This window comes from Pteronotus mesoamericanus, unplaced genomic scaffold (assembly GCF_021234165.1).
Source record: "Pteronotus mesoamericanus isolate MK-2021 breed Mesoamerican mustached bat unplaced genomic scaffold, CSHL_Meso_final contig_55, whole genome shotgun sequence".
NCBI classification, from domain to species: Eukaryota; Metazoa; Chordata; class Mammalia; order Chiroptera; family Mormoopidae; genus Pteronotus; species Pteronotus mesoamericanus.
The window spans coordinates 163272-185926 of NW_026555198.1; the positions used below are offsets into that span (position 1 = coordinate 163272).

General features: G+C 38.8%; 1 protein-coding gene across 1 annotated transcript in view; it reads left to right on the forward strand.

The window, feature by feature from the left end:
* ADGRG4 (adhesion G protein-coupled receptor G4) overlaps nucleotides 1-22655 on the forward strand; it is a 140558-nt gene that overhangs the window by 102128 nt on the left and 15775 nt on the right. The window contains 5 exon segments of the mRNA XM_054579593.1: nucleotides 457-502; nucleotides 5577-5680; nucleotides 7659-7780; nucleotides 12200-12468; nucleotides 17538-17616. Coding sequence (XP_054435568.1) covers nucleotides 457-502; nucleotides 5577-5680; nucleotides 7659-7780; nucleotides 12200-12468; nucleotides 17538-17616 — 620 coding nt within the window.

Genomic DNA, 22655 nt, shown 5'->3' on the forward strand with positions numbered 1-22655 from the left:
CATTGTTACCCATCATGGAGATAATAGGACCTGGTGAGGCCTCAGGCGTATTCATTAGGCCTAATAATGAGGCAGTTCAACCTTATATCTGTAAGGCTTGAAGTTACTTGTGAGTCGCAAATTCAGAAGTTCCACAAGGAACACCTACCGCTCATCAGATCTGAACCAACCATCTACAGCCTCCTACTGGGCCTCACATCAAGAGGATGTGGAAAATTCCCATGTTATCAAATATTTTAAAGGACACACATTAGATCACCATGCAGTATAGCATGCTGTTTTCTTACTTGTAAGTCCCAAGTTACCTGGGGTTAGACTTAAAACCAACTCACAAATGGTCTGGGTGTGTGTGCCTATGTTTGAAAAAACATTGAGAAAAACCACTTGTGTGTAGTTGTCATTGTGTGGTAACTATCACAAGGAAAGATGTTTACCTCTGATTTTTCTTTTTTCTAGAATTATGATCAAGTTCAGTGTGCCTTTTGGGACTTTGGTAATAACAGTAAGTATTTTCTCTTAGCAAACTTTGTCTTTGGCTTTCAATGAGACTTTGCCACTGACCATTTTCCTGTTTGGCAACTGAAGGGAGGGAGTCATACTGAAGCTACTGTCTTATCAGACCCAGCAGAGAACTCTGATTGACCATATACAAATATGAGTTTTACAACCAATTAGGACATTGGAGTTTTAAAAACACTTTTTTCTTTTTTTTTCACTATTTTATTTATTTTTAAAAAAATTGATAAATCATGTTTATTCTATTACAGTTGTCTCAGTTTTTACCCCTTGGCCCCATCCACCCATCCCTCCCTGCCCCCATTTCCCACAGTCAATTCCCACCCAGTTGTCCATGTCCATGGGTCATTCATACATGTTCTTTGTCTAGTCCCTTCTCCTTCCTTCCGCCATTGTCCTCTTTCCCCCTCCCCTCTGGTCACTTTCAGTTTGCTCCATGTCTCTGTGCCTGTGGTTTATTTTGTTTGTTAGTTTATTTTGTTGAATAGAATCCACTTATAAGTGAGATCATATGGTATCTGTCTTTAATCAACTGGCTTATTTTACTTAGCTTAATATTCTCCAGTTCCATCCATGTTGTTGCAAAACGTAGGAGTTCCATCTCTCTCTCTTTCTTTTGTAAAGGCAGATTGATTTTATTTATATTTTTAAATGTCAAAGTTAATTATAAAATATTTAAAAAATTTAAACCATTATAACATCTCAGAAATTAAACCAACATGACACCTGCACAGAAAAAATCAAGTAGATCAATGAAATATAATGAGCATTCTAGAGACAAATGTCTATATCTGACAATGTAATATATGATTAAGTTGATATTTCAAATCAATGGGGAAAATAAGGCTTATTCAACAAATAAGGTGCATAGACAACTACTACTTGAAATAAAATATAGAACCCTATTTCACATATTATACAAGAAATATTCAGATGAGTTAAAAATCAATATGTAGAATCTAAAGAGTTTTAGAAGAAAATAGAACTAATATTTTTCATGACCTGAAGTAAAATATTCAACCCCAGAAGCTATAAAGTAAATATTGACAATATGACTATATTAAACATTTAACTATATAGTAATATACATATAAAAAAAGTTAAAAGACACAGAATAGAATAGAAAAGTATTTGCAACACATCTAAAACATGGTTAATAGGGTTTTGTTTTGTTTTGTTCTGTTTTATTTTTAGGGAAAAAAGTTTTACAAACTTTTAATCAGAAATGGATAAAGAATACCAAAAAGTCATTCAAAGCTTTTTAAAAAAATAATATAAATAGGCAAGAAATATACAAAAACAGGTTTAGTTTCAACAAATACTAAAGGAACAAATAACATCATTGTTACAATCAGATTAATGAGCATTAAAAATATTGGTAATATCAAGTATTGGCAATTCTGAAAGGAACTGGGTATTCATACAAACTTTTTCTTCGTCTTAAAGCAGTCTCTTTAGCGTATTTTTGCAGTACTGGTTTGGTGGAGGTGTACTCTTTTGGCATTCCTTTGTCTGGGAAACTCCTTATCTCACCTTCCATTTTAATGGAGAGCCTTGCTGGGTAGAGCTGTCTTGGTTGCAGGCCTTTGCTTTTCATGACTTGGACTATTTCTTGCCACTCCCTTCTGCCTTGCAGTGTCTCTGTTGAGAAGTCAGATGCTAGCCATATCGGGGCTCCCTTATATGTTACTACCTCTTTCTCCCTTGCTTGCTTTAGGATTCTCTGTTTGTCTTTGCTATTTGCCATTTTAATGATGATGTGTCTTGGAGTGGGCCTCACTGGGTTCCTCTTGAATGTGATCCTCTGTGCTTACTGGACCTGTGTAACTTTTTCTCTCCTCCAATGAGGGAAGTTTTCCATCGTTACCTTTTCAAATAGGTTCTCTATCCCTTCCTCCTCCTCTTCTCCTTCTGGTATCCCTATTATATGGATATTATTATGTTTCAGGTTGTCCTGCATTTGCCTCAATGCCTCTTCATTCTTTTTGAGTCTTTTTTTCATTTTCTTGCTCTTTCTGGGAGCTTTTTCCTACCTTGTCCTCCAGCTTTCTAATTCGGTCCTCAGCTTCATCTAGCCTGCTTTGGATTCCTTTTACTGTGTTCTTCAATTCAGAAATTGTATTCTTCATTTCCTCTTGCCTCTTATTGATAGTTTCTATGTTCTTTTTCACACTGATATAGTTTGCAGTAAGTTCCTTGTAGTTTCCCAGCAGTTTTTGGTAATTCTCTCTGAGCCCACTGAGCTCCTTGAGCTTCCTTAGAACCATTGTTTGGAACTCAATATCTCAGAGTTTACTTGCCTCTATTTCATTTAGTTCTCTTTCTGGGGATTCCTCCTTACCCTTCAAGTGGGGCGTATTTCTTTGTCTTCCCCTTATTTGTGAAACTCTTCTCTTTTGCTTCTGCTTCTTAAGTTGATCTGTCTTGATTTCCTGACTTTGTGGTGTGAACTTCTATGGTTGGATACCACTGTTTTTTTCTTTCTGGATCTGCCTCTGTTGATGTGAGATGTCATCCCTGTCTGACCTTAGGCAGTCCGTTTGAGACTTCCAGTAATCTACTGTTGTGGCTGTCTCCTTCAGCTGTTAATCTAGTCACCCTCCACTCAGCAGGGCACCATAGACAGCTCAGGGCGGGGTGGAGTCCCTCCTGGGGTTTGGGTTATTAGGTCCTCTCATGTTGCTGCCATATGGGGGAGGAATCCGCACTGGGATTCCACTGGCTACTCTCTCCATTTTCTCCCCAAATCTTCTGTTTCCAGTCTCTCCTCAAATGTCGCCAGACCTCTGTGTGATTCCTTCAGCCAGGGATCTACTGTCTGTGGCTGCCACTCTGCACTCAGCAGGCAGCTTAGACAGCACAGGGCCGGTTGGAATCCCACCTGGGGGTGGGGCTATTGAGTCCTTTGATGCTGTGCCACTCAGGGGGAGTGGTCTCTGCCTGACCAAGATGGCTGCTGTCACATGGGTGATGAGTTAGCACTGAGATCCTGCCTGCTACTCTCTTCTTTCTCTCCCCAAAGCCTCCTTCCCCTGTGTCTCCTCTGGTGTCTCTAGCCCACTCTGCCCGCCTTTGCCAGAGACTATGGTAGGTGGCTGCAAATAAAAATTTGTGCATTGGTTCTTGAAACAGTTCTTTGCATCCAGCCGCCGAGAGCAACCCTGCCCGTTTTTGCAGCTGGCTGTTTTCTGTGTACCTTTTGGGCTCTGGTGCTGTGGGTGAGAGATCCCTGCTTTTGGTTTATACCCTGGTATACTCAGGGGGATCCAACTGGCCATTCAGTATCTTTCTTGTGCTGCCACCTGTGGGTGCCTCGCCTGCCTTCTCCAGTCTCTACCACACTCCTTAGCAGTTAGGTTGCACTAAAGCCAATTCTTCTGTCCCCAAGGTTACAAGGCTCCTCTCTCACTATTGTTCAGTTGTTTGTTCCAGGAGATTTCTCCCCTATTTAGTTTTAATTCCAGGTTGGTCCTGGGAGGAGGTCAGTGTGACTTCCACTTACTCCTCCGCCATATTGATTCTTCCCTAGAAACTCTTTCTTTTTGATTAGAGACTTATTTGGGAGATCAGAAAATCACACAACTCAGGTAAGAAAAGTTCAAAGAAAGAAAGCTAGAAGACCCAGTGCAGAGTAGCCTCAAGCTGCTTGAAAAAAGTTCAGGAATGAATACCTGACTCTTTGTGTTTTCCCATGGAAATTTGCAACATCTACTACTAGTTTCTTCCTTTATTTTCCTCATCTCTTCCAGACCACCTGTATGTCCTTGAGCAGCCCATTCACTATCTTGGGGTTCCAATCTTTTTATCTTTTCATTGAGGGGATAAGACTTTTTGCTTTGTCTCTAAGGGCCCTTCTTGATTAGCTATGTATGAGTCTTTGGAGACAGTAAGAAAAGGAGATGGTAATAGGATGCTGAATGGGTCCTTCTTAAACTCGCTACCTCCATCAGATTCTTCAGGGATATTACCAAACTTCAGAGAATTTCCACAGAATCAATTTCCCCTGGAATGCTAGGAGTGGCCATGTGACCAGTCCTTCTACCTGTGGATGCTCTACCTGGGAGCTTGTCCCTTCTCAGTATTCTTGGAATTCTGAGAGAAAAGAGAAAGTCTCTGCCCATTGAACTCCCTGTAATGTGAGAATACTACTCTTTTCCTACAACAGAGACAGCATTATCCTTTCCTGGTTTCCTCCAAGTCTCCCAGGATAAGAATCCTATCAAATGGTGAGCTGTGTCCCCCACAGCCTCAATAAGTTGATCTGTGTGTTCACTAAGGCCAGTTCCTGGGCTCCTCCAGGCCACCCTTTGCCCCCACCCCTCTGTACATGGATCCTGAACCTCTGGAATCTATGGAATTATCCTGGATGGAAAAGTATTAATCATACTTAGCTGCCTGCCCTAGAATAACCTGTTTGATCTGGTGCTACCCTGGAGGTTTCACTCTAAATATGGTCTATTACCCAAGATCTACAGGTTATGGAGATTTGAAGGTTGGCACTAGGACACTGAATATGCTCAGGAGTGAGAAACTACGCAAGTGTTAAGTACACCAGAGGCTATATTGGCCCTAAGGATCTTCAGACCATGATCTGGCTTGAATGCAAAGCACTTGAGATCATTTGAATTCTGGGTTTAACTGGTGATTTTAGATGTTCATTCCAGTCTCACCGTGTAGGTCCAAGTATCAGCTTATATTCCATAGCTCATATTCTTCAAAAAGTTTTAAGATCTACCTGTTTCCTGTTTGTGCTACTTTAAAAAGAACAGTCCTTACTCTGTTGCTCCAGCATGGTGGCAGGACTGTTGCTCATGATTAGAGTCTGGCATAATCTGTACAAGAACAGAAAAAAAATGAGAGCCAAGAAGTTATGAAGTCCCCCCAAAATTGATTTATTTTACTAGACTTAATTTAATTCCATTGTTCCATTATACCTCTATCTTACTCTCTTAACAAACAATACTAATTATAAGACATGTTTGGAAGGTGCATATAATGAAAAGTTAAATATTTCTGAAGAAAACAAAAATTACTTTGAAATTTCCTTCTGTACCCTGCAGATGGGCAAGGTGGATGGAATTCATCAGGCTGTAAAGTAAAAGAAACAAATATAAATTACACAATCTGTCATTGTGACCACCTCACCCATTTTGGAGTCTTAATGGTGAGTTATCTCTTAATCATTCCTTGATAGAATTTTGACTTTTATTAGATTACAACTCAGGAATATATTTGTGAACTAAATTATAGAAGAGTGGCATGCAAGTGGAGAAAAGCTCACCTGCATTCATCCAAAGTAGAGCAAATGAAAATAAATATTTATTTTTCTCCTTATAAAACTAATGCCTGCTCCTCAAAATTCAACATTACAGAAAATGTTCCTACAATCCCCCCCAAGAAATCACCACCTTTAATACTTTTATGTATATTCTTTCAGAATCTTTTCCTATATGTATATTAATATATGTTTTTGTTTTATAAAAATGAGATCAAGTTATTTATACTGTTTTTACCACTTGCTTTTCACCTAACAATATATAGCAGACACTTTTCAGTAGTATTCCATTGTGTGGATTTAACACAATTATTTTAACCAATTCTTTATGGGTAAGCATTTTAGTTGTTACTGTTTTCTCCATTATGAACAATGGTGTAATAACCATTTTTATTCATTTATCTACTAACACTGATATAAATATTTATGTAGGAAAAATTAGTGGAAGTGTAATTGCTGAAGTAAATGGTATAGTCATTAAAATTTTTAATTTTAATTATTGTCAAGTTATAGTGAAGAAAAAATGTTTTAAACAAATGCTTACAGTAGTTAACCAAACAATTCACATATCAAGGCTTAGAGTTTCAGAGTCATTGTTAACTCTTTTATCACCTTCATTACCTATTGTCCTCCTTAACAGCAGGACTTGCTGAATTTTCCTTCAAGATGGCTCTCAAATGTGATCTTTCTTCTCTATCCACAAATGAATACTTGCTTAGTTCTCTTCATTTACTTTATTATATGTTATATACTGTTATTTGAATGTGTCATGAATGAGTTGCTTATTCTACTAATGGTAAGCTCATTGAGGGCTGAGGGTCTGTTTTTTATATATACATATTTAATTTTTACTATATTTACTCAGCAAATAAAAGGTGCTCTATCGATACTTATTGAATTGTCAAAATTTTGTTTAGCTCCTTCCAGATTGGTTGGAACACTACAATAGATGTCAAAAGTCCAGGGCTCACATTCCAGCTCTGCCAATAAGTACCTATGTGATCTTGGTCATGTTGTTTCACTTCTTTTGACCTTAGATTTGTCTTCTGAAATGTGAAATATTGGGATAGGCTAGGATTTCTTAATCTTGTCATTATGATATTCTGGGACAAATCATTCTTTGTTTTAGGGGAATTTTCTGTGCATTGTAGGATGTTTAGCAGCATCCCTGGCCTCCGTCCACTAGATGCCCATAATACCCCCGCATTGTGACAAACAAAAATGTCTGCAGACATTGCCAACTGTCTGTAGGAGAGGAACAAAATCACTTCCAGTTGAGAACTGCCAGACTAGTGCTTCTTAACCTTTTATGAGTCATGAATCTCTATAACCATCTGACAAAAGCTGTGAACCTTCTTTTCAGGACAATACACACATATACTCAAATAATTTTCAATTCCATTTCAGGTCTTTTTTGTCCTCAGGTTAAGAAATTCCTGGATTATATGATCTCCAAGGTCCATTTTGTCTCTAATTTTATGAAAGTTATTTAAGGTCTAAGCAAAAGAAACATTTGTATTTTGATATCTGTGTAGAGTTTTAGGGTCCTCAGTTCAGATAATGATTCACTTTGCATCCCCAATTCACGTGTTAGTTTGGTGATTTTTTTAGTGTGAAACATGTAAATGATAGTAAAACCAAAGACCAAATGTTCTTCCAGTGTTGTTGAAGGCTCTTTATGCCTTGTACACACTAAGTTGCACTTGGTATACTCAATAAACAATATGCATTCTTATCATATACCCATCTACATACTTTGGTTTAATAGATGCAATATGCCTTATATGTCTGTTAGTGAGCACTGGAAGCATTTTACCATAAACTTGCTCTGGCGAATGTATAAAATACAACACATTGCTTTCCCTAGGATTTATCCAGGTCTGCAGTGGATACAGTGAATGAACAGATATTAATGCTTATAACATACACTGGATGTGGAATCTCCTCAATTTTCCTAGGAATTGTGATGATGACATACATAGCTTTTCAGTAAGTTGATAGAATCTTGCTCTGAGTAAATTTAATTGGGTTTGATGGACACTGTTGTTATTTTAACCTTGTAAATTTCATAAAAGGTTCTGATTCATCACAGTAAGAAGAGGTCAGATCCATTAAATTATGAAGTGAACAGGTTAAAAAAGGAAATAACCAAGGTTCCTCTAAAACAAAACATTATAATTGGATTTTTTAAGCAAGAAGGTTGAGATAAGAAAATATTTCTCTAACAGGATACAAAAACTCTAATCATAAAAGAAAAAGTTGATAAATTGGTTCATTAAAATGAAAAACTTCTTTTCTAAAATCTATTGTTGATCAGTTACAGTTGTCCTGCCATTTCTCCCATTGCTTACCCCCACCACATCACCCCCAACTCCCACAGTCAACCCTCTTCATTGTCCGTGTCCATAAGTCTTCCATCTGTGCCTCTTTACCTTCATTAAAAACTTCCTTCATCAAAGGACATCATGAGATAGTGAAAATGCAAGCTGTACATTGGGAGAAGATATTTTCAGGCATGTATTTGACAAGAAGGAAGGAGGGAGGGGGGCGGAGAAAAGGAAGAGAAGGGGAAAGTCAAGGAACATATAGCAAGGACTCATGGACAAAACCAAAGGGGAAGAGCTGAGGGAGGGAGGTAGGGAGGGGACAAGGGAAAGTGGTGGGGAGTAGGCAGAGACAAATGTATTTGAAAAAATAAATTAAAAAAAGACTTGTACGCAGAATATATACAAACTCCTACAAATCAAAAATCAAAAGACATACAATACAGTTTATATTTTTGTGATTTTTTAAAAATTAATTAATTTTTTCATATACATTTGTCTCTGCCTCCCCCCCCCACCACTTTCCCTTGCCCCCTCCTCCCCTCAACTCTTCCCCTTTGGTTTTGTCCATGAGTCCTTGCTATATGTTCCTTGACGTTCCCCTTCTCTTCCTTTGCCTCCACCCCTCTCCCTCCTTCCCTCTTGTCTCTGTTGGTTTCTTTTCCTTTCAGTGTTGCTGGTCTTATTTTCCTTGCATCTTTGTATTGTTGGTTAGGTTCCACATATAGGTGAGGTCATATGGTGTTTGTCTTTCGCTCCTTGGCTTACTTCGCTTAGCATAATGCTCTCTAGTTCCATCCATGCTGTCACGAAATTTACTAGTTCTTTTTTTTTCTTTCTGCTGCGTAGTATTCCATTGTGTAAATGTACTATAGTTTTTTGGTCCAATCATCTACTGATGGGCATTTAGGTTGCTTACAACACTTGGCTATTGTAAATTGTGCTGCTATGAACATTGGGGTGCATTGGTTCTTTTGTATTGGCGTTTTGGGATTCTTAGGGTATAGTCCCAGTAGGGGAATCACTGGATCCAAAGGCAGTTCCGTATTCAGCTTTCTGAGGAAATTCCACACTGCTTTCCACAGTGGCTGCACCAGTCTTCATTCCCACCAACAGTGGACTAGGGCTCCCTTTTCTCCACAGCCTCGCCAGCACCTGTTGTTTGTTGATCTGTTTATGATGGCCATTCTGACTGGTGCGAGGTGGTACTTCATGGTGGTTTTGATCTGCATTTCTCTGATGGATAGTGATGCTGAGCATCCTTTCAAATGCCTCTGGGCCCTCTGTATCTCCTCCTTGTAAAAGCACCTGCCCAGGTCCTTTGCTCATTTTTTGATTGGATCGTGTGTCTTCTTGGAGTGGAGTCGAGTAAGTTCTTTATATATCTTGGAGATCAAACCTCTATCTGATGTATCATTACCGAATATATTTTCCCATAGGGTTGGCTCTCTTTTCATTTTGCTGATGTTTTCTTTAGCCGTGCAGAAGCTTCTTATTTTGATGAGGTCCCACTTGTTAATTCTTTCCTTTACGTCCCTTGCTTTAGGAGACATATCAGTGAAAACATTGCTGTGTGGGATATCTGAGAGTTTCCTGCCCATGTTCTCCTCTAGGACTTTGATGGTGTTGCGACTTCTATTTAAGTCTTTTCTCCATCTTGAGTTTATTTTTGTGAATGGTGTCAGCTGATGACCCAATTTCAATTTTTTGCATGGAGCCGTCCAACTCTCCCAACACCATTTGTTGAAGAGGCTATTATTGCTCCATTTTATGCTTCTGCCCCCTTTGTCAAATATTAGATGCCCATAGAGACCTGGGCTTATTTGTGGGCTTTCTATTCTGTTCCACTGGTCTATGGATCTGTTCCTGTGCCAGTACCAGATTGTTTTAGTATAGTAGCTTTGTAGTATAGTTTGATGTCCGGTACTGTGATCCCTCCTACTTTGTTTTTCTTTCTCAAAATTGCTGCAGCTATTCGGGGTCGTTTATGGTTCCATATAAATTTTTGAAATGTCTGTTCTATTTCTGTGAAATACGTCATTGGTATCTTAATAGGGATTACGTTGAATCTATAAATTGCTTTGGGTAGTATGGACATTTTGATGATATTAATTCTTCCACACCATGAGCACGGTATATGCTTCCATTTATTTGTGTCTTCCTTAATTTCTTTCTTCAATGTTGTATAGTTTTCTGCGTACATGTCTTTTACCTCTTTGGTTAAATTTATTCCTAGGTACTTTATTTTTCTTCCTGCTATATCGAATGGTATTTTTTTCTGATTTCTTCTTCTTCTATTTTATTGCTGGTGTACAAAAATGCCATTGATTTCCGAATATTGACTCTGTATCCTGCTATTTTGCTAAATTCACTTATTAGGTTGAGGAGTTTTTTGGTACAGTCTACAGGGTTTTCTATGTACACTATCAAAAAGACATACAATACAATTTAAAAATGGACAAAAGACTTGAGCAGGTACCTCACAAAAGAAGATATCCAGTCCAAACTCTGATCCTTACCCAAATGGCTAATGAGCATATGGCAGGGTTCTCAACATTATTACTTATCAGGGAAATGCTGATTAAAACCACAATTATACTTGTATAGATCCACTAGAATGGATAAAATTTAACAAGTTGGAAATGGCAAGTTTCAACAAGGATGTGGGACAGTTAGAACTCATATATTGCTGGTGGAGATACAAGAATGGCAAAGACAATTTGGAAAATTCTCTGGTAATACCTACTAAAGATAAATATACATCTAGCCATTGACCCAGAAATCTCATTATCAGAGAGACATGATTGCATATGTCCACCAAAATATATATACAAGAATATTCACAATAGCTTCATTCATAGTGGCCAAAAATTAGAAAACCCAATATACATTAACAGATGACAGATGAATAAATTCTGGTATATTTATAAAATGAAATGCTTCACAGCAGTAAAAAAAAAAAATCCAAGGCCAGGTGGCTCAGTTGGTTGAAGCATTGTCCTGTACACCAAAAGTTTGCTGGTTCTATTTCTGGTTACATACCTAAGTTGCAGGTTTGATCCCCGGTCAGGGTACGTACAGGAGGCAACCAATCGATGTTTCTCTCTCACGTTGATATTTCTTTCTATTTCTATCTCTCTCTCCATTCTTCTTCCTCTAAAATCAATAAGAACATATCTTTGAGTGAGGATTGAAAAAAAGAATGAACTACTTTCGCACAATACAATATAATATCTAATTCTCATAGTTGAGCAAAGGAAACAAGTAAGATAAGATGGTTTCATTTATATGAAGTTCCAAGTACAGGCAAAACTAAATATATGGGTATAGAAGTTACAAAATTGGGTACCTCTAGTGGAATGTATTTAATATGAGAAGGAATGTAGGAGACTTCTGAGATGTTTAAGATATTTTACTTCCTGATCTGGGTGGATGTTCCTTAGGTATGTTCATATATAAAGATTCACTGAGTTGCATTCTTAAGATTTATATATTTCACTCTTTGCCTCAATTAAAAACCCCCCACAAATACTCTAGATGAAAATTGTAAAATTTAAATCAATAATTATTTAAAAGAAATAAAAGAGAATAAAAGGGAAATATATATTTTTTTCACAAAATACAATTGTAATTGCATAATGAAACTTAAGGTCATATTTACATGGTGCCAAATGTCTGGATCTTTGGAAATATCCAAGTAACTACTTGGAATGGTTTACATAGTCACATTGCTATTTGGTCATATGTAGATACAGTCTTGAGTCTGATGAAGGAGTGATGATAGAACTGTATATCTAGTATACTCTTTCCTTTTTTCTTTCCCAAAAAGAAAAAGAAGAAAAGAGAATGCTTAGCTGATAGAGGCTATTAGTAATCCTGTTAGTAAAGGTCACTATACTTAGGATACTTTGACTCAACCTGGAAAGAGGGTGGGGGACTCTAAAATTCAGTACATGTAAGGTGATATGAGTAATTTAATTTTAATAGGCAGTTTTCCATTCTATCACTTATTATGCAGATAGGATGTAGCAAGCCTTGATTAAAAACAGAGACCCTACTTAACTAAATGTATCCCTTCTTTCAGCAAACTTCGAAAAGATCATCCTTCCAAAATCCTGATCAATTTGTGTACCGCACTACTGATGCTAAACCTGGTATATCTAGTCAATTCTTGGACATCATCATTTCAGACAGAGGGACTTTGTATTGCAGCAGCAGTGGCACTTCATTACTTCCTGCTTGTTTCTTTGACATGGATGGGCCTGGAGGCAGTCCACCTGTATTTTGCTCTAGTTAAAGTCTTCAACATATACATTCCCAATTATATCCTTAAATTTTGCCTAGTTGGTTGGGGTAAGTATACGGCCATTGTCCTTAGTGTCTCTGTTTTAAGCCTGTGTGTCTTTCATTCTAATTCTGGCTCCATTAGACAAATTATTTGAGATCAAATTGTGTTATAATCATAGCAAAAAATTAAGATTGCCTCACTGATGTTTAGGTATACATCCCTTTTTCTGCCTGTATTGATCTAGAAATTCAACTTCTAACCTTCATGCTGAGGAATCAGTCCACAAATATTTAGTGAGCACCTGCTTGTGTATATTCTAAATGCTGATCTATACTATTTTATCCTTTCCTTTATGGAAGTTACAATACCGACAAAAGCATACTAATATAATAGCCAGCACTTAGGAAGCACTTACATGATTAGGTAATTTGCCAAAACTCACACAACCACTTATTAGCTGGAAGAACTGGGATTTGAACAAGGGACTCTGTCTCCATAGTTTGTACTTTTGACCTCTGTGATAGAATCATATAGTTTTAGGAATAGAAAATGAACTTGTGATGTGTGAAAGACGCTCTATCAGATATGATCTCATTCTTACCATACCTCATGACTGTCACTATCATTGCTGCCCTCTGGAAGAAGCCAGGAATGGAACTCAGCTTGAATTTCCTAAATTAAAAGCCATTTTATTGGTTTGCTTTCCTGTATTTCTAACTGACAAGGTCAGCTCAGTTCATTTCTCCCCTTCCCCCTTCCCTATTCAAAACAGATTTTAAGATCAGAGAATGTACTGGACACATAGGAGATGTATATGAACTGGGATACGTAGGATACAAAGGGAGACAGATTTTATCTTCCACTGCCTTTCTAAAGAAAATAGCTTTTCAGTTAGCTACTCATCCTTTTAATGAGTTTATTAAAATAGTGCAAACTTTCATTTGGATATAGTCAGTGTTCTCATCTCTGCTAATGTGAGGAGCAGAGACAGGCAAGCACTACACAAATAATAATCTAAAAAAAATTGTTTTAGTACACTTAGGAATCCATCAGAAACAGAGCCAAAAGCAGTCAATACTCTCCCATTTACACTTCACATCCTTTATCTACAGTCAACTGTCAACTGGAAGATTGAAAAAGTGGTGAAAGAGGCTTCACGAATAATCCAAAGAACTGAAAACACACATATGGATAACTGGGAAGGGACTGTAAATAGCACTCAGTACTGGCCTTCTCCTTCATCATCATTACCTTTCAACTTTCTCTTCAGACCCTTCCTTCTTGAGATTCTTGCTCCTTAAGTGTTGAGGTTCCCAGGGATGAATTCTTATCACTTTGATCTTCTACTTCTACACCCACTTCCTAGGGTACTCAAGAGGCAGGAAAGGCTAAGACTTGGTACTTTTGAAGCAGGAAAATCTTGGGGAGTGTCAAGTACACACACAAGCCAAGGACACTGTTATATTCGGTTTATTATCTACATTGATGGTGAAAGGAATAGCTAAAGGTGTTAGTTCCCAAGATTATGTCTCACGCACTCTGAAGAATGACACCAAGACAGAAGGAAACAGATGGCTGTCACATGAGTTGTGGAATTCCTTGTTGTTGAAGAGCCAGAACTAAACTGAAGCTATGCCTTATAATATTCCGCAGCTCTGTTTTGAGGAGGCAGGGTGCAAAGCTCTACACCTCCTCAGAACTTGGAGGCAATGATAGACTCCAAGAGGAGACAGAGAGGAGAGTAGGAGATGGCTTTGGAGCACCTTCTCACAGGCCTACTGCCTTCTTGAATTTATGGAGGATCAGAAGACATTTCACCAAAATTCAGATTATCTCTGGTTCAAGCCCTTGCCTATGTGGACACCTATATGGTTATCAGGGAGCCAGTGCAGAGCTGTCTCACTACAGGGAGTTTTGGAACATTTAAATATTAGATAAGTGTAATCACCTTTAAGGAAAGGGAATATTAGCCTCTGTTTATGTTTGAAGTTCTGTCTTTCTAATGCCAAAGAAACCTGTTGAAAAGGTTTTATTTCTTTATTTAAGTCCTGTCCAAAGCAGTAGATCTGTCCACATTTTAAAAATAACAACCAATAGGGATTTTTTTGTTTGAATAATCAACATGTAAACATATCTTTGGGAGTGCCTCAAAACTTCCAACTTAGATGTGAGTCCTCCCACCATCCCTCTCCTCTGGTTTGCCAACTGGTATTTTTTTTAAATGTCTACATCATTGTAGGCACTCTGCTAGTGGAGCACAATACAGATCTGAAGGGATCATCCTGTTTATCACAGAATAGGAGAGTGGGCCCAGCCCTGGGACTAGCAGCAGCCAACCTAGATTCAAAGCTTAGCTTCGCCTGGGACTCTCCAACCCAGCACAAGTAGCAGCCATCTGAGATTGCTTTATAGCTCAGGTAGGGTGACCCTGGACAAAACAAAGGTAGGGGCTTACCTTGGCCAGTTCCACCTGGGAACCCCAGGGCCAGTGGACACACTGGGCAGCTACAGTCCACTCCAGAGGACTGCCACCCTGCACCTGCACAGGTTATCCTTCCGGATGCTAGAGGTTCGTGGTCAGTGGTCACAGCCAGTCCTTGCTGCTGAGTCGCCTGGATAAATTAATCCCATTAACCTGTCAGCTGCAATCAAAGCTCAAATACAAAAGGAGGGTGTACTCAACCCACACAGAAGGCACACTCCAGGTACCCAGCTTGGGTGATAGGGGAGGATGTGCCACTGGACCCTACAGGACACCTACTATATTAGGCCACACTATCAAGACATGGAATCAAAGCAGCTCTACCTAATATGTAGATACAGACACAGGAAGGCCGCCAAAATGAAGAGGCAAAGAAACATGACCCAAATGAAAGAACAGCTCAAAACTCCAGAAAGAGAGCTAAACAAAACAGAGATAAGCAGCCTATCAGATGCAGAGCTCAAAACCCTGGTTATAAGGATGATCAAGGAACTTAGTGAGGACCTCAACAGCACAAAAAAAGTATCCTGTCAGAAATGAAGGTTACACTAATTGAAATAACAATTTACATGGAAAGGCAGTAGAGTGAATAAAGCCAATAATCAAATCAATGACATGGAACATAAGGAAGGAAAAAGCAACCAATCAGAACAATAAAAAGAAAAAAAATGAGGATAATATAAGCAGCCCCTGGGACAACTTCAAGAGGTCCAACATTCATCTCATAGGGATGCCAGCAGAAGAGAAATAGCAAGAAACTGGAACTCTATTGGAAAGAAATAAGAGAAGAAAACTTCCCTAATTTGGTGAAGGAAATGCACATGCAAGTCCGGGGAAGCACAGAGAGTTCCAAACAAGATGGATGCAGAGATCCCCACTCCAAGACACGTCATAATTAAAATACCAAAGGTTAAGGATAAAGAGAGAACCTTAAAAGCAGCAAGAGAAAAGCCGTTAGTTTCCTTTGGGGGAGTTCCCATAAGACTGTCGGCTGATTTCTCTAAGGAAACTTCGCAGAGAAAAAACGATTGACAAGAAATATTCAAAGTCATGAAAAGCAGAGACCTGCAGCCAAGATTGCTCTACCCAGCATAGGTACCACTTATAAGTGAAGAGCAGATAAAGAGCTTCCCAGACAAGAAGAAACTAAAGGAATTCATCATCACCAAACCATTATTATATGACATGTTAAAGGGACTTATTTAAAAGAAGATCAAAATCATGAACAATAAAATGGCAAAAAAATACAAATCTATCAACAATTGAACCTAAAAAAGAAACTAGGAAAACAGGAAGAACAGAGACAGATCATGGATAAGGACAGCATTTTGATGGTTTCCAGATGGGAGGGTGGTGTGAGACAATGGGTGAAGAAGTGAAGGGATTAAGAAGTAGAAATAGGTAGTTACAGAATAGCCATGGAGATGTAAAGTACAGTATAGGAAGTGAAGTAGCCCCAGAACTTATAAGGATGACCCATGGACATGAACAATGGAGGGGTTATTTCCTGAGGAAGTGGGGGATGCTGGGTGGAGGAAGGGCAAAGGGGAAAAAATTGCAACAACTATAATAACAAAATCAATAAAATGTAATTAGATTGAATAGGACAGTTGGGGATTTCTCAAGATGCTTAGCGCTCTGAAACAGGTTTTTACAAAACCCTTAAAATGTGTGCAGGTGTAATAATTTTCTTTGTTTAGGAGAAATACATAGTTAGAAATAAATAAAATTAAGTTTTGCAAATGTACATGAAATGGAATTTTAAATCCTTTATCTATACTCATGTCACATTTGACCACTTTGACTGAACTGATTGCTCTATTATAGTCTGGCTTAATTGACTAGTCATTAACTGGTTGATCTAGTCAAAATGTCAAACTAGTAACGAGTATAGAAACAGCTCCTCTGTCAGAAAAACACTGAAGCCAGCAGCTAAATGCCTGTGTCATTCATGCAAGGTGATGGAGACAAAAAGATACCAGGAAATTAGGGGCAGTATTGAACAAGAGAAAAAATTGGCAGCTCTTCATCTGAGAAGAAAAGCTTGATGCGAACTTGCATTCCAATGAACTAGATTCTTCTATTGCCAAGTTGATTTTTGGTACTTGAGCTATTTTTAATAACCAGTGGGTGTTGTATTGGAGCCATTGACATGCTGTTTAATTTAGCAGATTGGAGAACTAGAAATGTTTAACTTGGAAGAATTTACAAACATTTGCAAACAATGGTATTTTGATGCCCGCACATCTGTGGTTCATTTAAACAGTGTCTTTTTATTTTATTTTTTTTTATTGTTCAAATACATTTGTCTCCACCTTCCCGCCACCACTTTCCCCTGTCCTCCTCCTCCCCTCCCTCCCTCCCTCAATCCTTTCCCACTTTTACTTTGTCCATGGGTCCTTCATACATGTTCCTTGACTTGACCTTTCCCTTCCCTTTCCCTACCCTCCTCCCTCCCGTCTTGATTCTGTTGGTTTCTTTTTTCTTTCAATGTTTCTGGTTGTATTTTCCTTGCTTGTGTGTTTTGTTGGTTAGGTCGGACTTATAGGTGAGATCATATGTTGTCTTTACTTAGTGCACAGAGTCATTCATTGAGCAGGATATTTCTCCTGTTTACTAATGGGATGACTTTGGTTTGCTTCCCCACACTAGGGATTCCAGCAATTATGGTGGCAATCATACTCAGTGTGAAGAAAGATCTGTATGGAACTCTGAGCTCCACATCTCCATTGTAAGTACCAGCATCTCTGCTTCTCAGATGTTGATGCTCTTGACCATCAGGGTATGGAGGGATGATCAAGACCTAGGGCTTGGTCTTGATGCTGACTTCAGGGAAGATTCAGCCTCCAGTCTTTCTGGCCTAAACACAATCATGGACACACTCACATAATAATTAGGTGCTTGGGCTCTGTATGATGTTGGGCAGCTTACTTTACCTCTTACTTCCATTTCCTGCTCTGGAAAATGAGGATATTAATGTTTGCTCTAAATATTGTGTGCAAATTAAAATGACTTCATATATATAAAGTGCTCATCATGTGCCCTGTTCCATGGTTAAGTGCTACATAACTGGCAGCTATTATAATTAGAAAGCTTACAGAACTTGGAAGGAGTTGGAATGGCCTCTACAAGGAAATATGAAGACATGTTGAAAACATTTTCTACGTCTAGACAACAAAGCTCTCCCCTTGAAGATGACTTCATCTCTTTTCTTTGTCAATTAGCTCAGCTTTGTTGTTCCATTGTTTTTCTTTTCTTTTCCTCCCCCTCCCTCCCTCCCTCCTTCCTTTCTTCGTTCCTTTATTTTTTTTTTGAGGTATAAAACCATCTCTTTTGTTCTCTAATTTATACCTACATTAGAGTAGCCATTTACTTTGCTTCATCTCTCTAGAACCTTCTTTTGTAAGCCTTTAGATAGTTACCATGTAGTTCTTTAGACTGCACAGTCTTATTTATTATTGTTTTTTAATTACCCATATCCATTTAAAATTTTTTTATCTTACATATTTTTATTTTTATTTATTTAATTTATTTTTTATTGTTGTTCAAGTACAGTGGTCTCCATTTCCCACCATGATTTTCCCCTCACCCAACCAACCCCACCTCCCACCCTCAATCCTTCCCTACTTTGGTTTTGTCCATGGGTCCTTAATACATCTTCCTTGAGGATCCATCCTGTTCTTTTCTCCCATTAACCCCCTCCCTCCTTCCCACTGGTTACTGTCAGTTTCTTTTTTCTTTCAGTGTTGTTGGTTATACTTTGCTTGGTTGTTTGTTTTGTTGATTAGATGTGACTTATAGGTGAAATCATATGGTATTTGTCTTTCACCCCCTGACTTTGTTCGCTTAGCAAAATGCTCTCCAGTTTATCCATGCTGTCACAAAGGGTAGTAGCTCTTTGTTTCTTTCTGCTGCATAGTATTCCATTGTGTAAATGTGCCATAATTTTTGATCTACTCATTTACTGTTGGGCACTTTAGGTTGCTTCCAATAACTGGCTATTGTAAATCGTGCTGCTATGAACATTGGGGTGCATAGGTTCTTTTGAATTGGTGTTTTGTGATACTTAGGGTATAACTCCAGCAGTGGAATTGCTGGGTTAAAAGGCAGTCTCATTATTAGCTTTTTGAGGAAATTCCACACTGTTTTCCACAATGGCTGCATCAGTCTGCATTCCCACCAACAGTGTAGTAGGGTTCCCTTTTCTCCACAACCTCACAACACTTGTTGTTTGTTGATTTGTTTATGATGGCCATTCTGACTGATGTGAAGTAGTAACTCACTGTGGTTTTAATTTGCATCTCTCTGAGGGCTAGTGATGATGAGCATCCTTTCACATGTCTCTGGGCCCTGTGTATGTCCTCCTCAGAGAAGTGTCCTTTGCCCATTTTTGAATTGGACTGTCTGTCTTCCTGGCATTGAGTTGTGTGAGCCCTTTATATATTTTGGAAATCAAACCCTTGTCTGAGGTATCATTGACAAATATATTTTCCCATATGGTTAGTTCCCTCTTCATTTTGCTGATGTTTTCTTTTTTTAAGATTTTATTTATTTTTAAAAAGAGGAGAAGGGAGGGAGAAAGAGGGAGAGAAACATCAATATGTGGTTGCCTCTTGAGCACCCCCTACTGAGGACCTGACCTGCAACCCAGGCATGAGCCCTGACTAGGAATTGAACTGGCAACCTTTTGGTTCACAGACCAGCACTCAGCCCATGTAGCAACATCAGCCAGGGCTGATTTCTTTAGCCATGCAGAAGCTTCTTATTTTGATGAAGTCCCGTTTGTCTATTCTTTCCTTTATGTCCCTTGGTCTAGGGGACATATCTGTGAAAATATTGCTGCATGGAATGTCTGAGAGTTTCTTGCCTATGTTCTCCTCTAGGACTTTTATGGTGCTGTGACTTACATTTAAGTCTTTTATCAATCTTGAGTTTAGTTTTGTGTATGGTGTAAGTTTGTTGCCCTGCGCAGCGGCTAGATGGGGCACACCACCGCTGGGTTTGCTGCTCATCTGCCCAGGCAGCAAGCGCTGCACCGAGGCTGGGAGGGTGTGAAGAGTGTGCTGCAGGGAGCATAGTGCTCCCTTAATCTGAGGGAAACCACCAGGGACCAGCTGAGATGGGAGCAGGGCTCTGAATCCCACAGAGCCTGATCTGGGGTTGTCATGGATGAGGGAATAAACATGAATCATCACAAACACTTTTGTTTGCTGGGAGAGCAGATGTGGGCACTTCCCTCTTAGTGGAAAGGCCGTGGCACATCCATCTCGTGGAGAAGGTCCCGTCGCCCTTTGTTCCAAGGCTTTTATTGAAAAGCTTATCAGTGGGGCTAGGTAACAGGAAAGCATATGTTATCTCATTACATTAGTATATTAAGTTTCACAGAGAATAGATGATGCCTTTAAGAAGGCAAATGACAGGAACACACTAATTTACATGGGTCTGAGAGGAGACCAGTATAAACAAGAGAGACTCAAGATAAGGGCAAAGTAGACATAGAAGTGCCTAATGATATAGGTAAGGGATGGAAATAATGTAAATGTCCTTCACAGCATGAGCTGGACAGAGGTCTGAAGGAAGAATAAAACACACTTCAAAGAATATAATTTTAGGCCTGATTTCCCCAGGAACTGCCAGATCTGATTTAGGGCTGATTCCTGCACTGTTTCAAGCCTGATCCAGGTGTGGAGAGGGAACCACCAAGAGATAAGGAGACTGCTTTTTGGCTATAATGAGGACTCCGGCCATGTCCAAGCCAAGCCGAGAGGTGTGGGCCTTTTTGCCCTTTCTCCATGTCCCCCAATTTCTTGTCTGCTGCCAATACCAACTAAGATCTGTCTTAGGTCACCCCTCCCCCGAGGGGTCTTACCTGTCATTAATGCCCACTGCTCCATGGCAAAGTGGAGAGGCAGGAGCTATGCCCCTGCCAGGGGGAACAGGCTATGTCTCCTCAGGATCCTATTTCTCCAAGGCCTCCTGATGATTTTTAGCCTCGGGGCCCTCCAGCCTGTCAGCAGGGTTACAGTTCCTGAAACCAGACAGGGCATTTCCCAGCATAAGTTAGTGGTTGAGTTTCATTTTTTTGCATGAACCTGTCCAGCTCTCCCAACACCATTTGTTGAAGAGGCTATTTTTACTCCATTTTATGCTTCTTCCCCCTTTGTTGAATATTAATTGGCCATAGACATGGATTTATTTCTGGGCTCTCTATTCTGTTCCATTGATCTATGTGTCTGTTCTTATGACAGTACCAGGCTGTTTTGATTACAGTGGCCTTGTCATATAGTTTGATGTCAGGTATTGTGATCCCTCCTATTTTGTTTTTCTTAAAATCACTGCAGCTATTCGAGGTCGTTTATGGTTCTATACAAATTTTTGAAATGTTCTTATCTGTGAAATATATCATTGGTATTTTAATAGGGATTGCATGAAATCTGTAAATTGCTTCGGGTAGTGTGGACATTTTGATGATGTCAAATCTTCCAGTCCATGAACATGGTATATTTGTGTCTTCCTTAATTTCTTTCTTCAGTGTTGTGTAGTTTTCTGAGTACAGGTCTTTTATCTCCTTGGTTCAGTTTATTCCTAGGTACTTTATTTGTCTTGTTGCTATGGCAAATGGGATTTCCCCCCTGATTTCTGATTCTGATATTTCATTATTGTTGTACAAAAATGTCATTGATTTCTGAATATTGACATTGTATCTCACTGTTTTTACCAAATTCAATTATTAAGTTGAATAGTTGTTTGGTGGAGTCTGTGGGGTTTTCTGTGTACACATTCATGTCATCTGCAAACAATGGCAAGTTTTACTTCCTCCTTTCCAATTCAAATGCCTTTTATTTCTTTTTCTTCCCTGATCACTGTGGCTAGGACTTCCAATTACTATGTTGAATAGAAGTGGTGAACGTGTAGACATCCTTGTCTTGTTCCTGATCTTAATGGGAAAAATTTTAGTTTTTTGCTCATTAATTATTATGTTGGCTGTAGGTTTTTCATATATGGCCTATATTATGTTGAGGTGTGGCCCTTTTATTCCCATTTTGCTGAGTGATTTATCATAAATGGTTGCTGTACCTTATCAAATGCTTTTTCCCAATCAATTGATAGGATACTGTGATTTTTGTCTTTCTTTTTGTTTATATGATGCATTACATTTATTGATTTGCAAATATTGTACCATCCTTGCATCCCTGGGATGAATCTAACTTGATTATGTTGTATGATCTTTTGAATGTATTGCTGGATGCGGTTTGCCAATATTTTGTTGAGGTTTTTAGCGTCGATGTTCTTCAGCGATATTGGCCTATAATTTTCTTTCCTTGTTGTGTCTTTATCTGGTTTTGGTATTAGGATGATGTTGGCCTCATAAAAGGAGTTTGGGAGTCTCCCCTCTTTTTGGATTTTTTGGAATAGTCTGAGAATGACAGGTGTTAGCTCTTCCTTAAATGTTTTGTAAAATTCTCCTATGAAACCATCCAGTCCAGAGCTTTTGTGTGCTGAGAATTTTTTGATTACTGCTTCAATTTTACTAGCTATTATTGGTCTGTTCAGGCTTTCTGCTTCTTCATTCAGTTTTGGAAGATTATATTGTTCTAGAAATATGTCCATTTCACCCATGTCAAATTTCTTGGCATATCGTTGTTCATAGTAACTTCTTACAATCCTTTGTATTTCTGTGGTATCAGCTGTTATTTCTCCCCTTTCATTTCTGATATTATGTATTTGGGTCCTGTCCCTTTTTTTCTTGATGTGTCTGCTTAAAGGCTT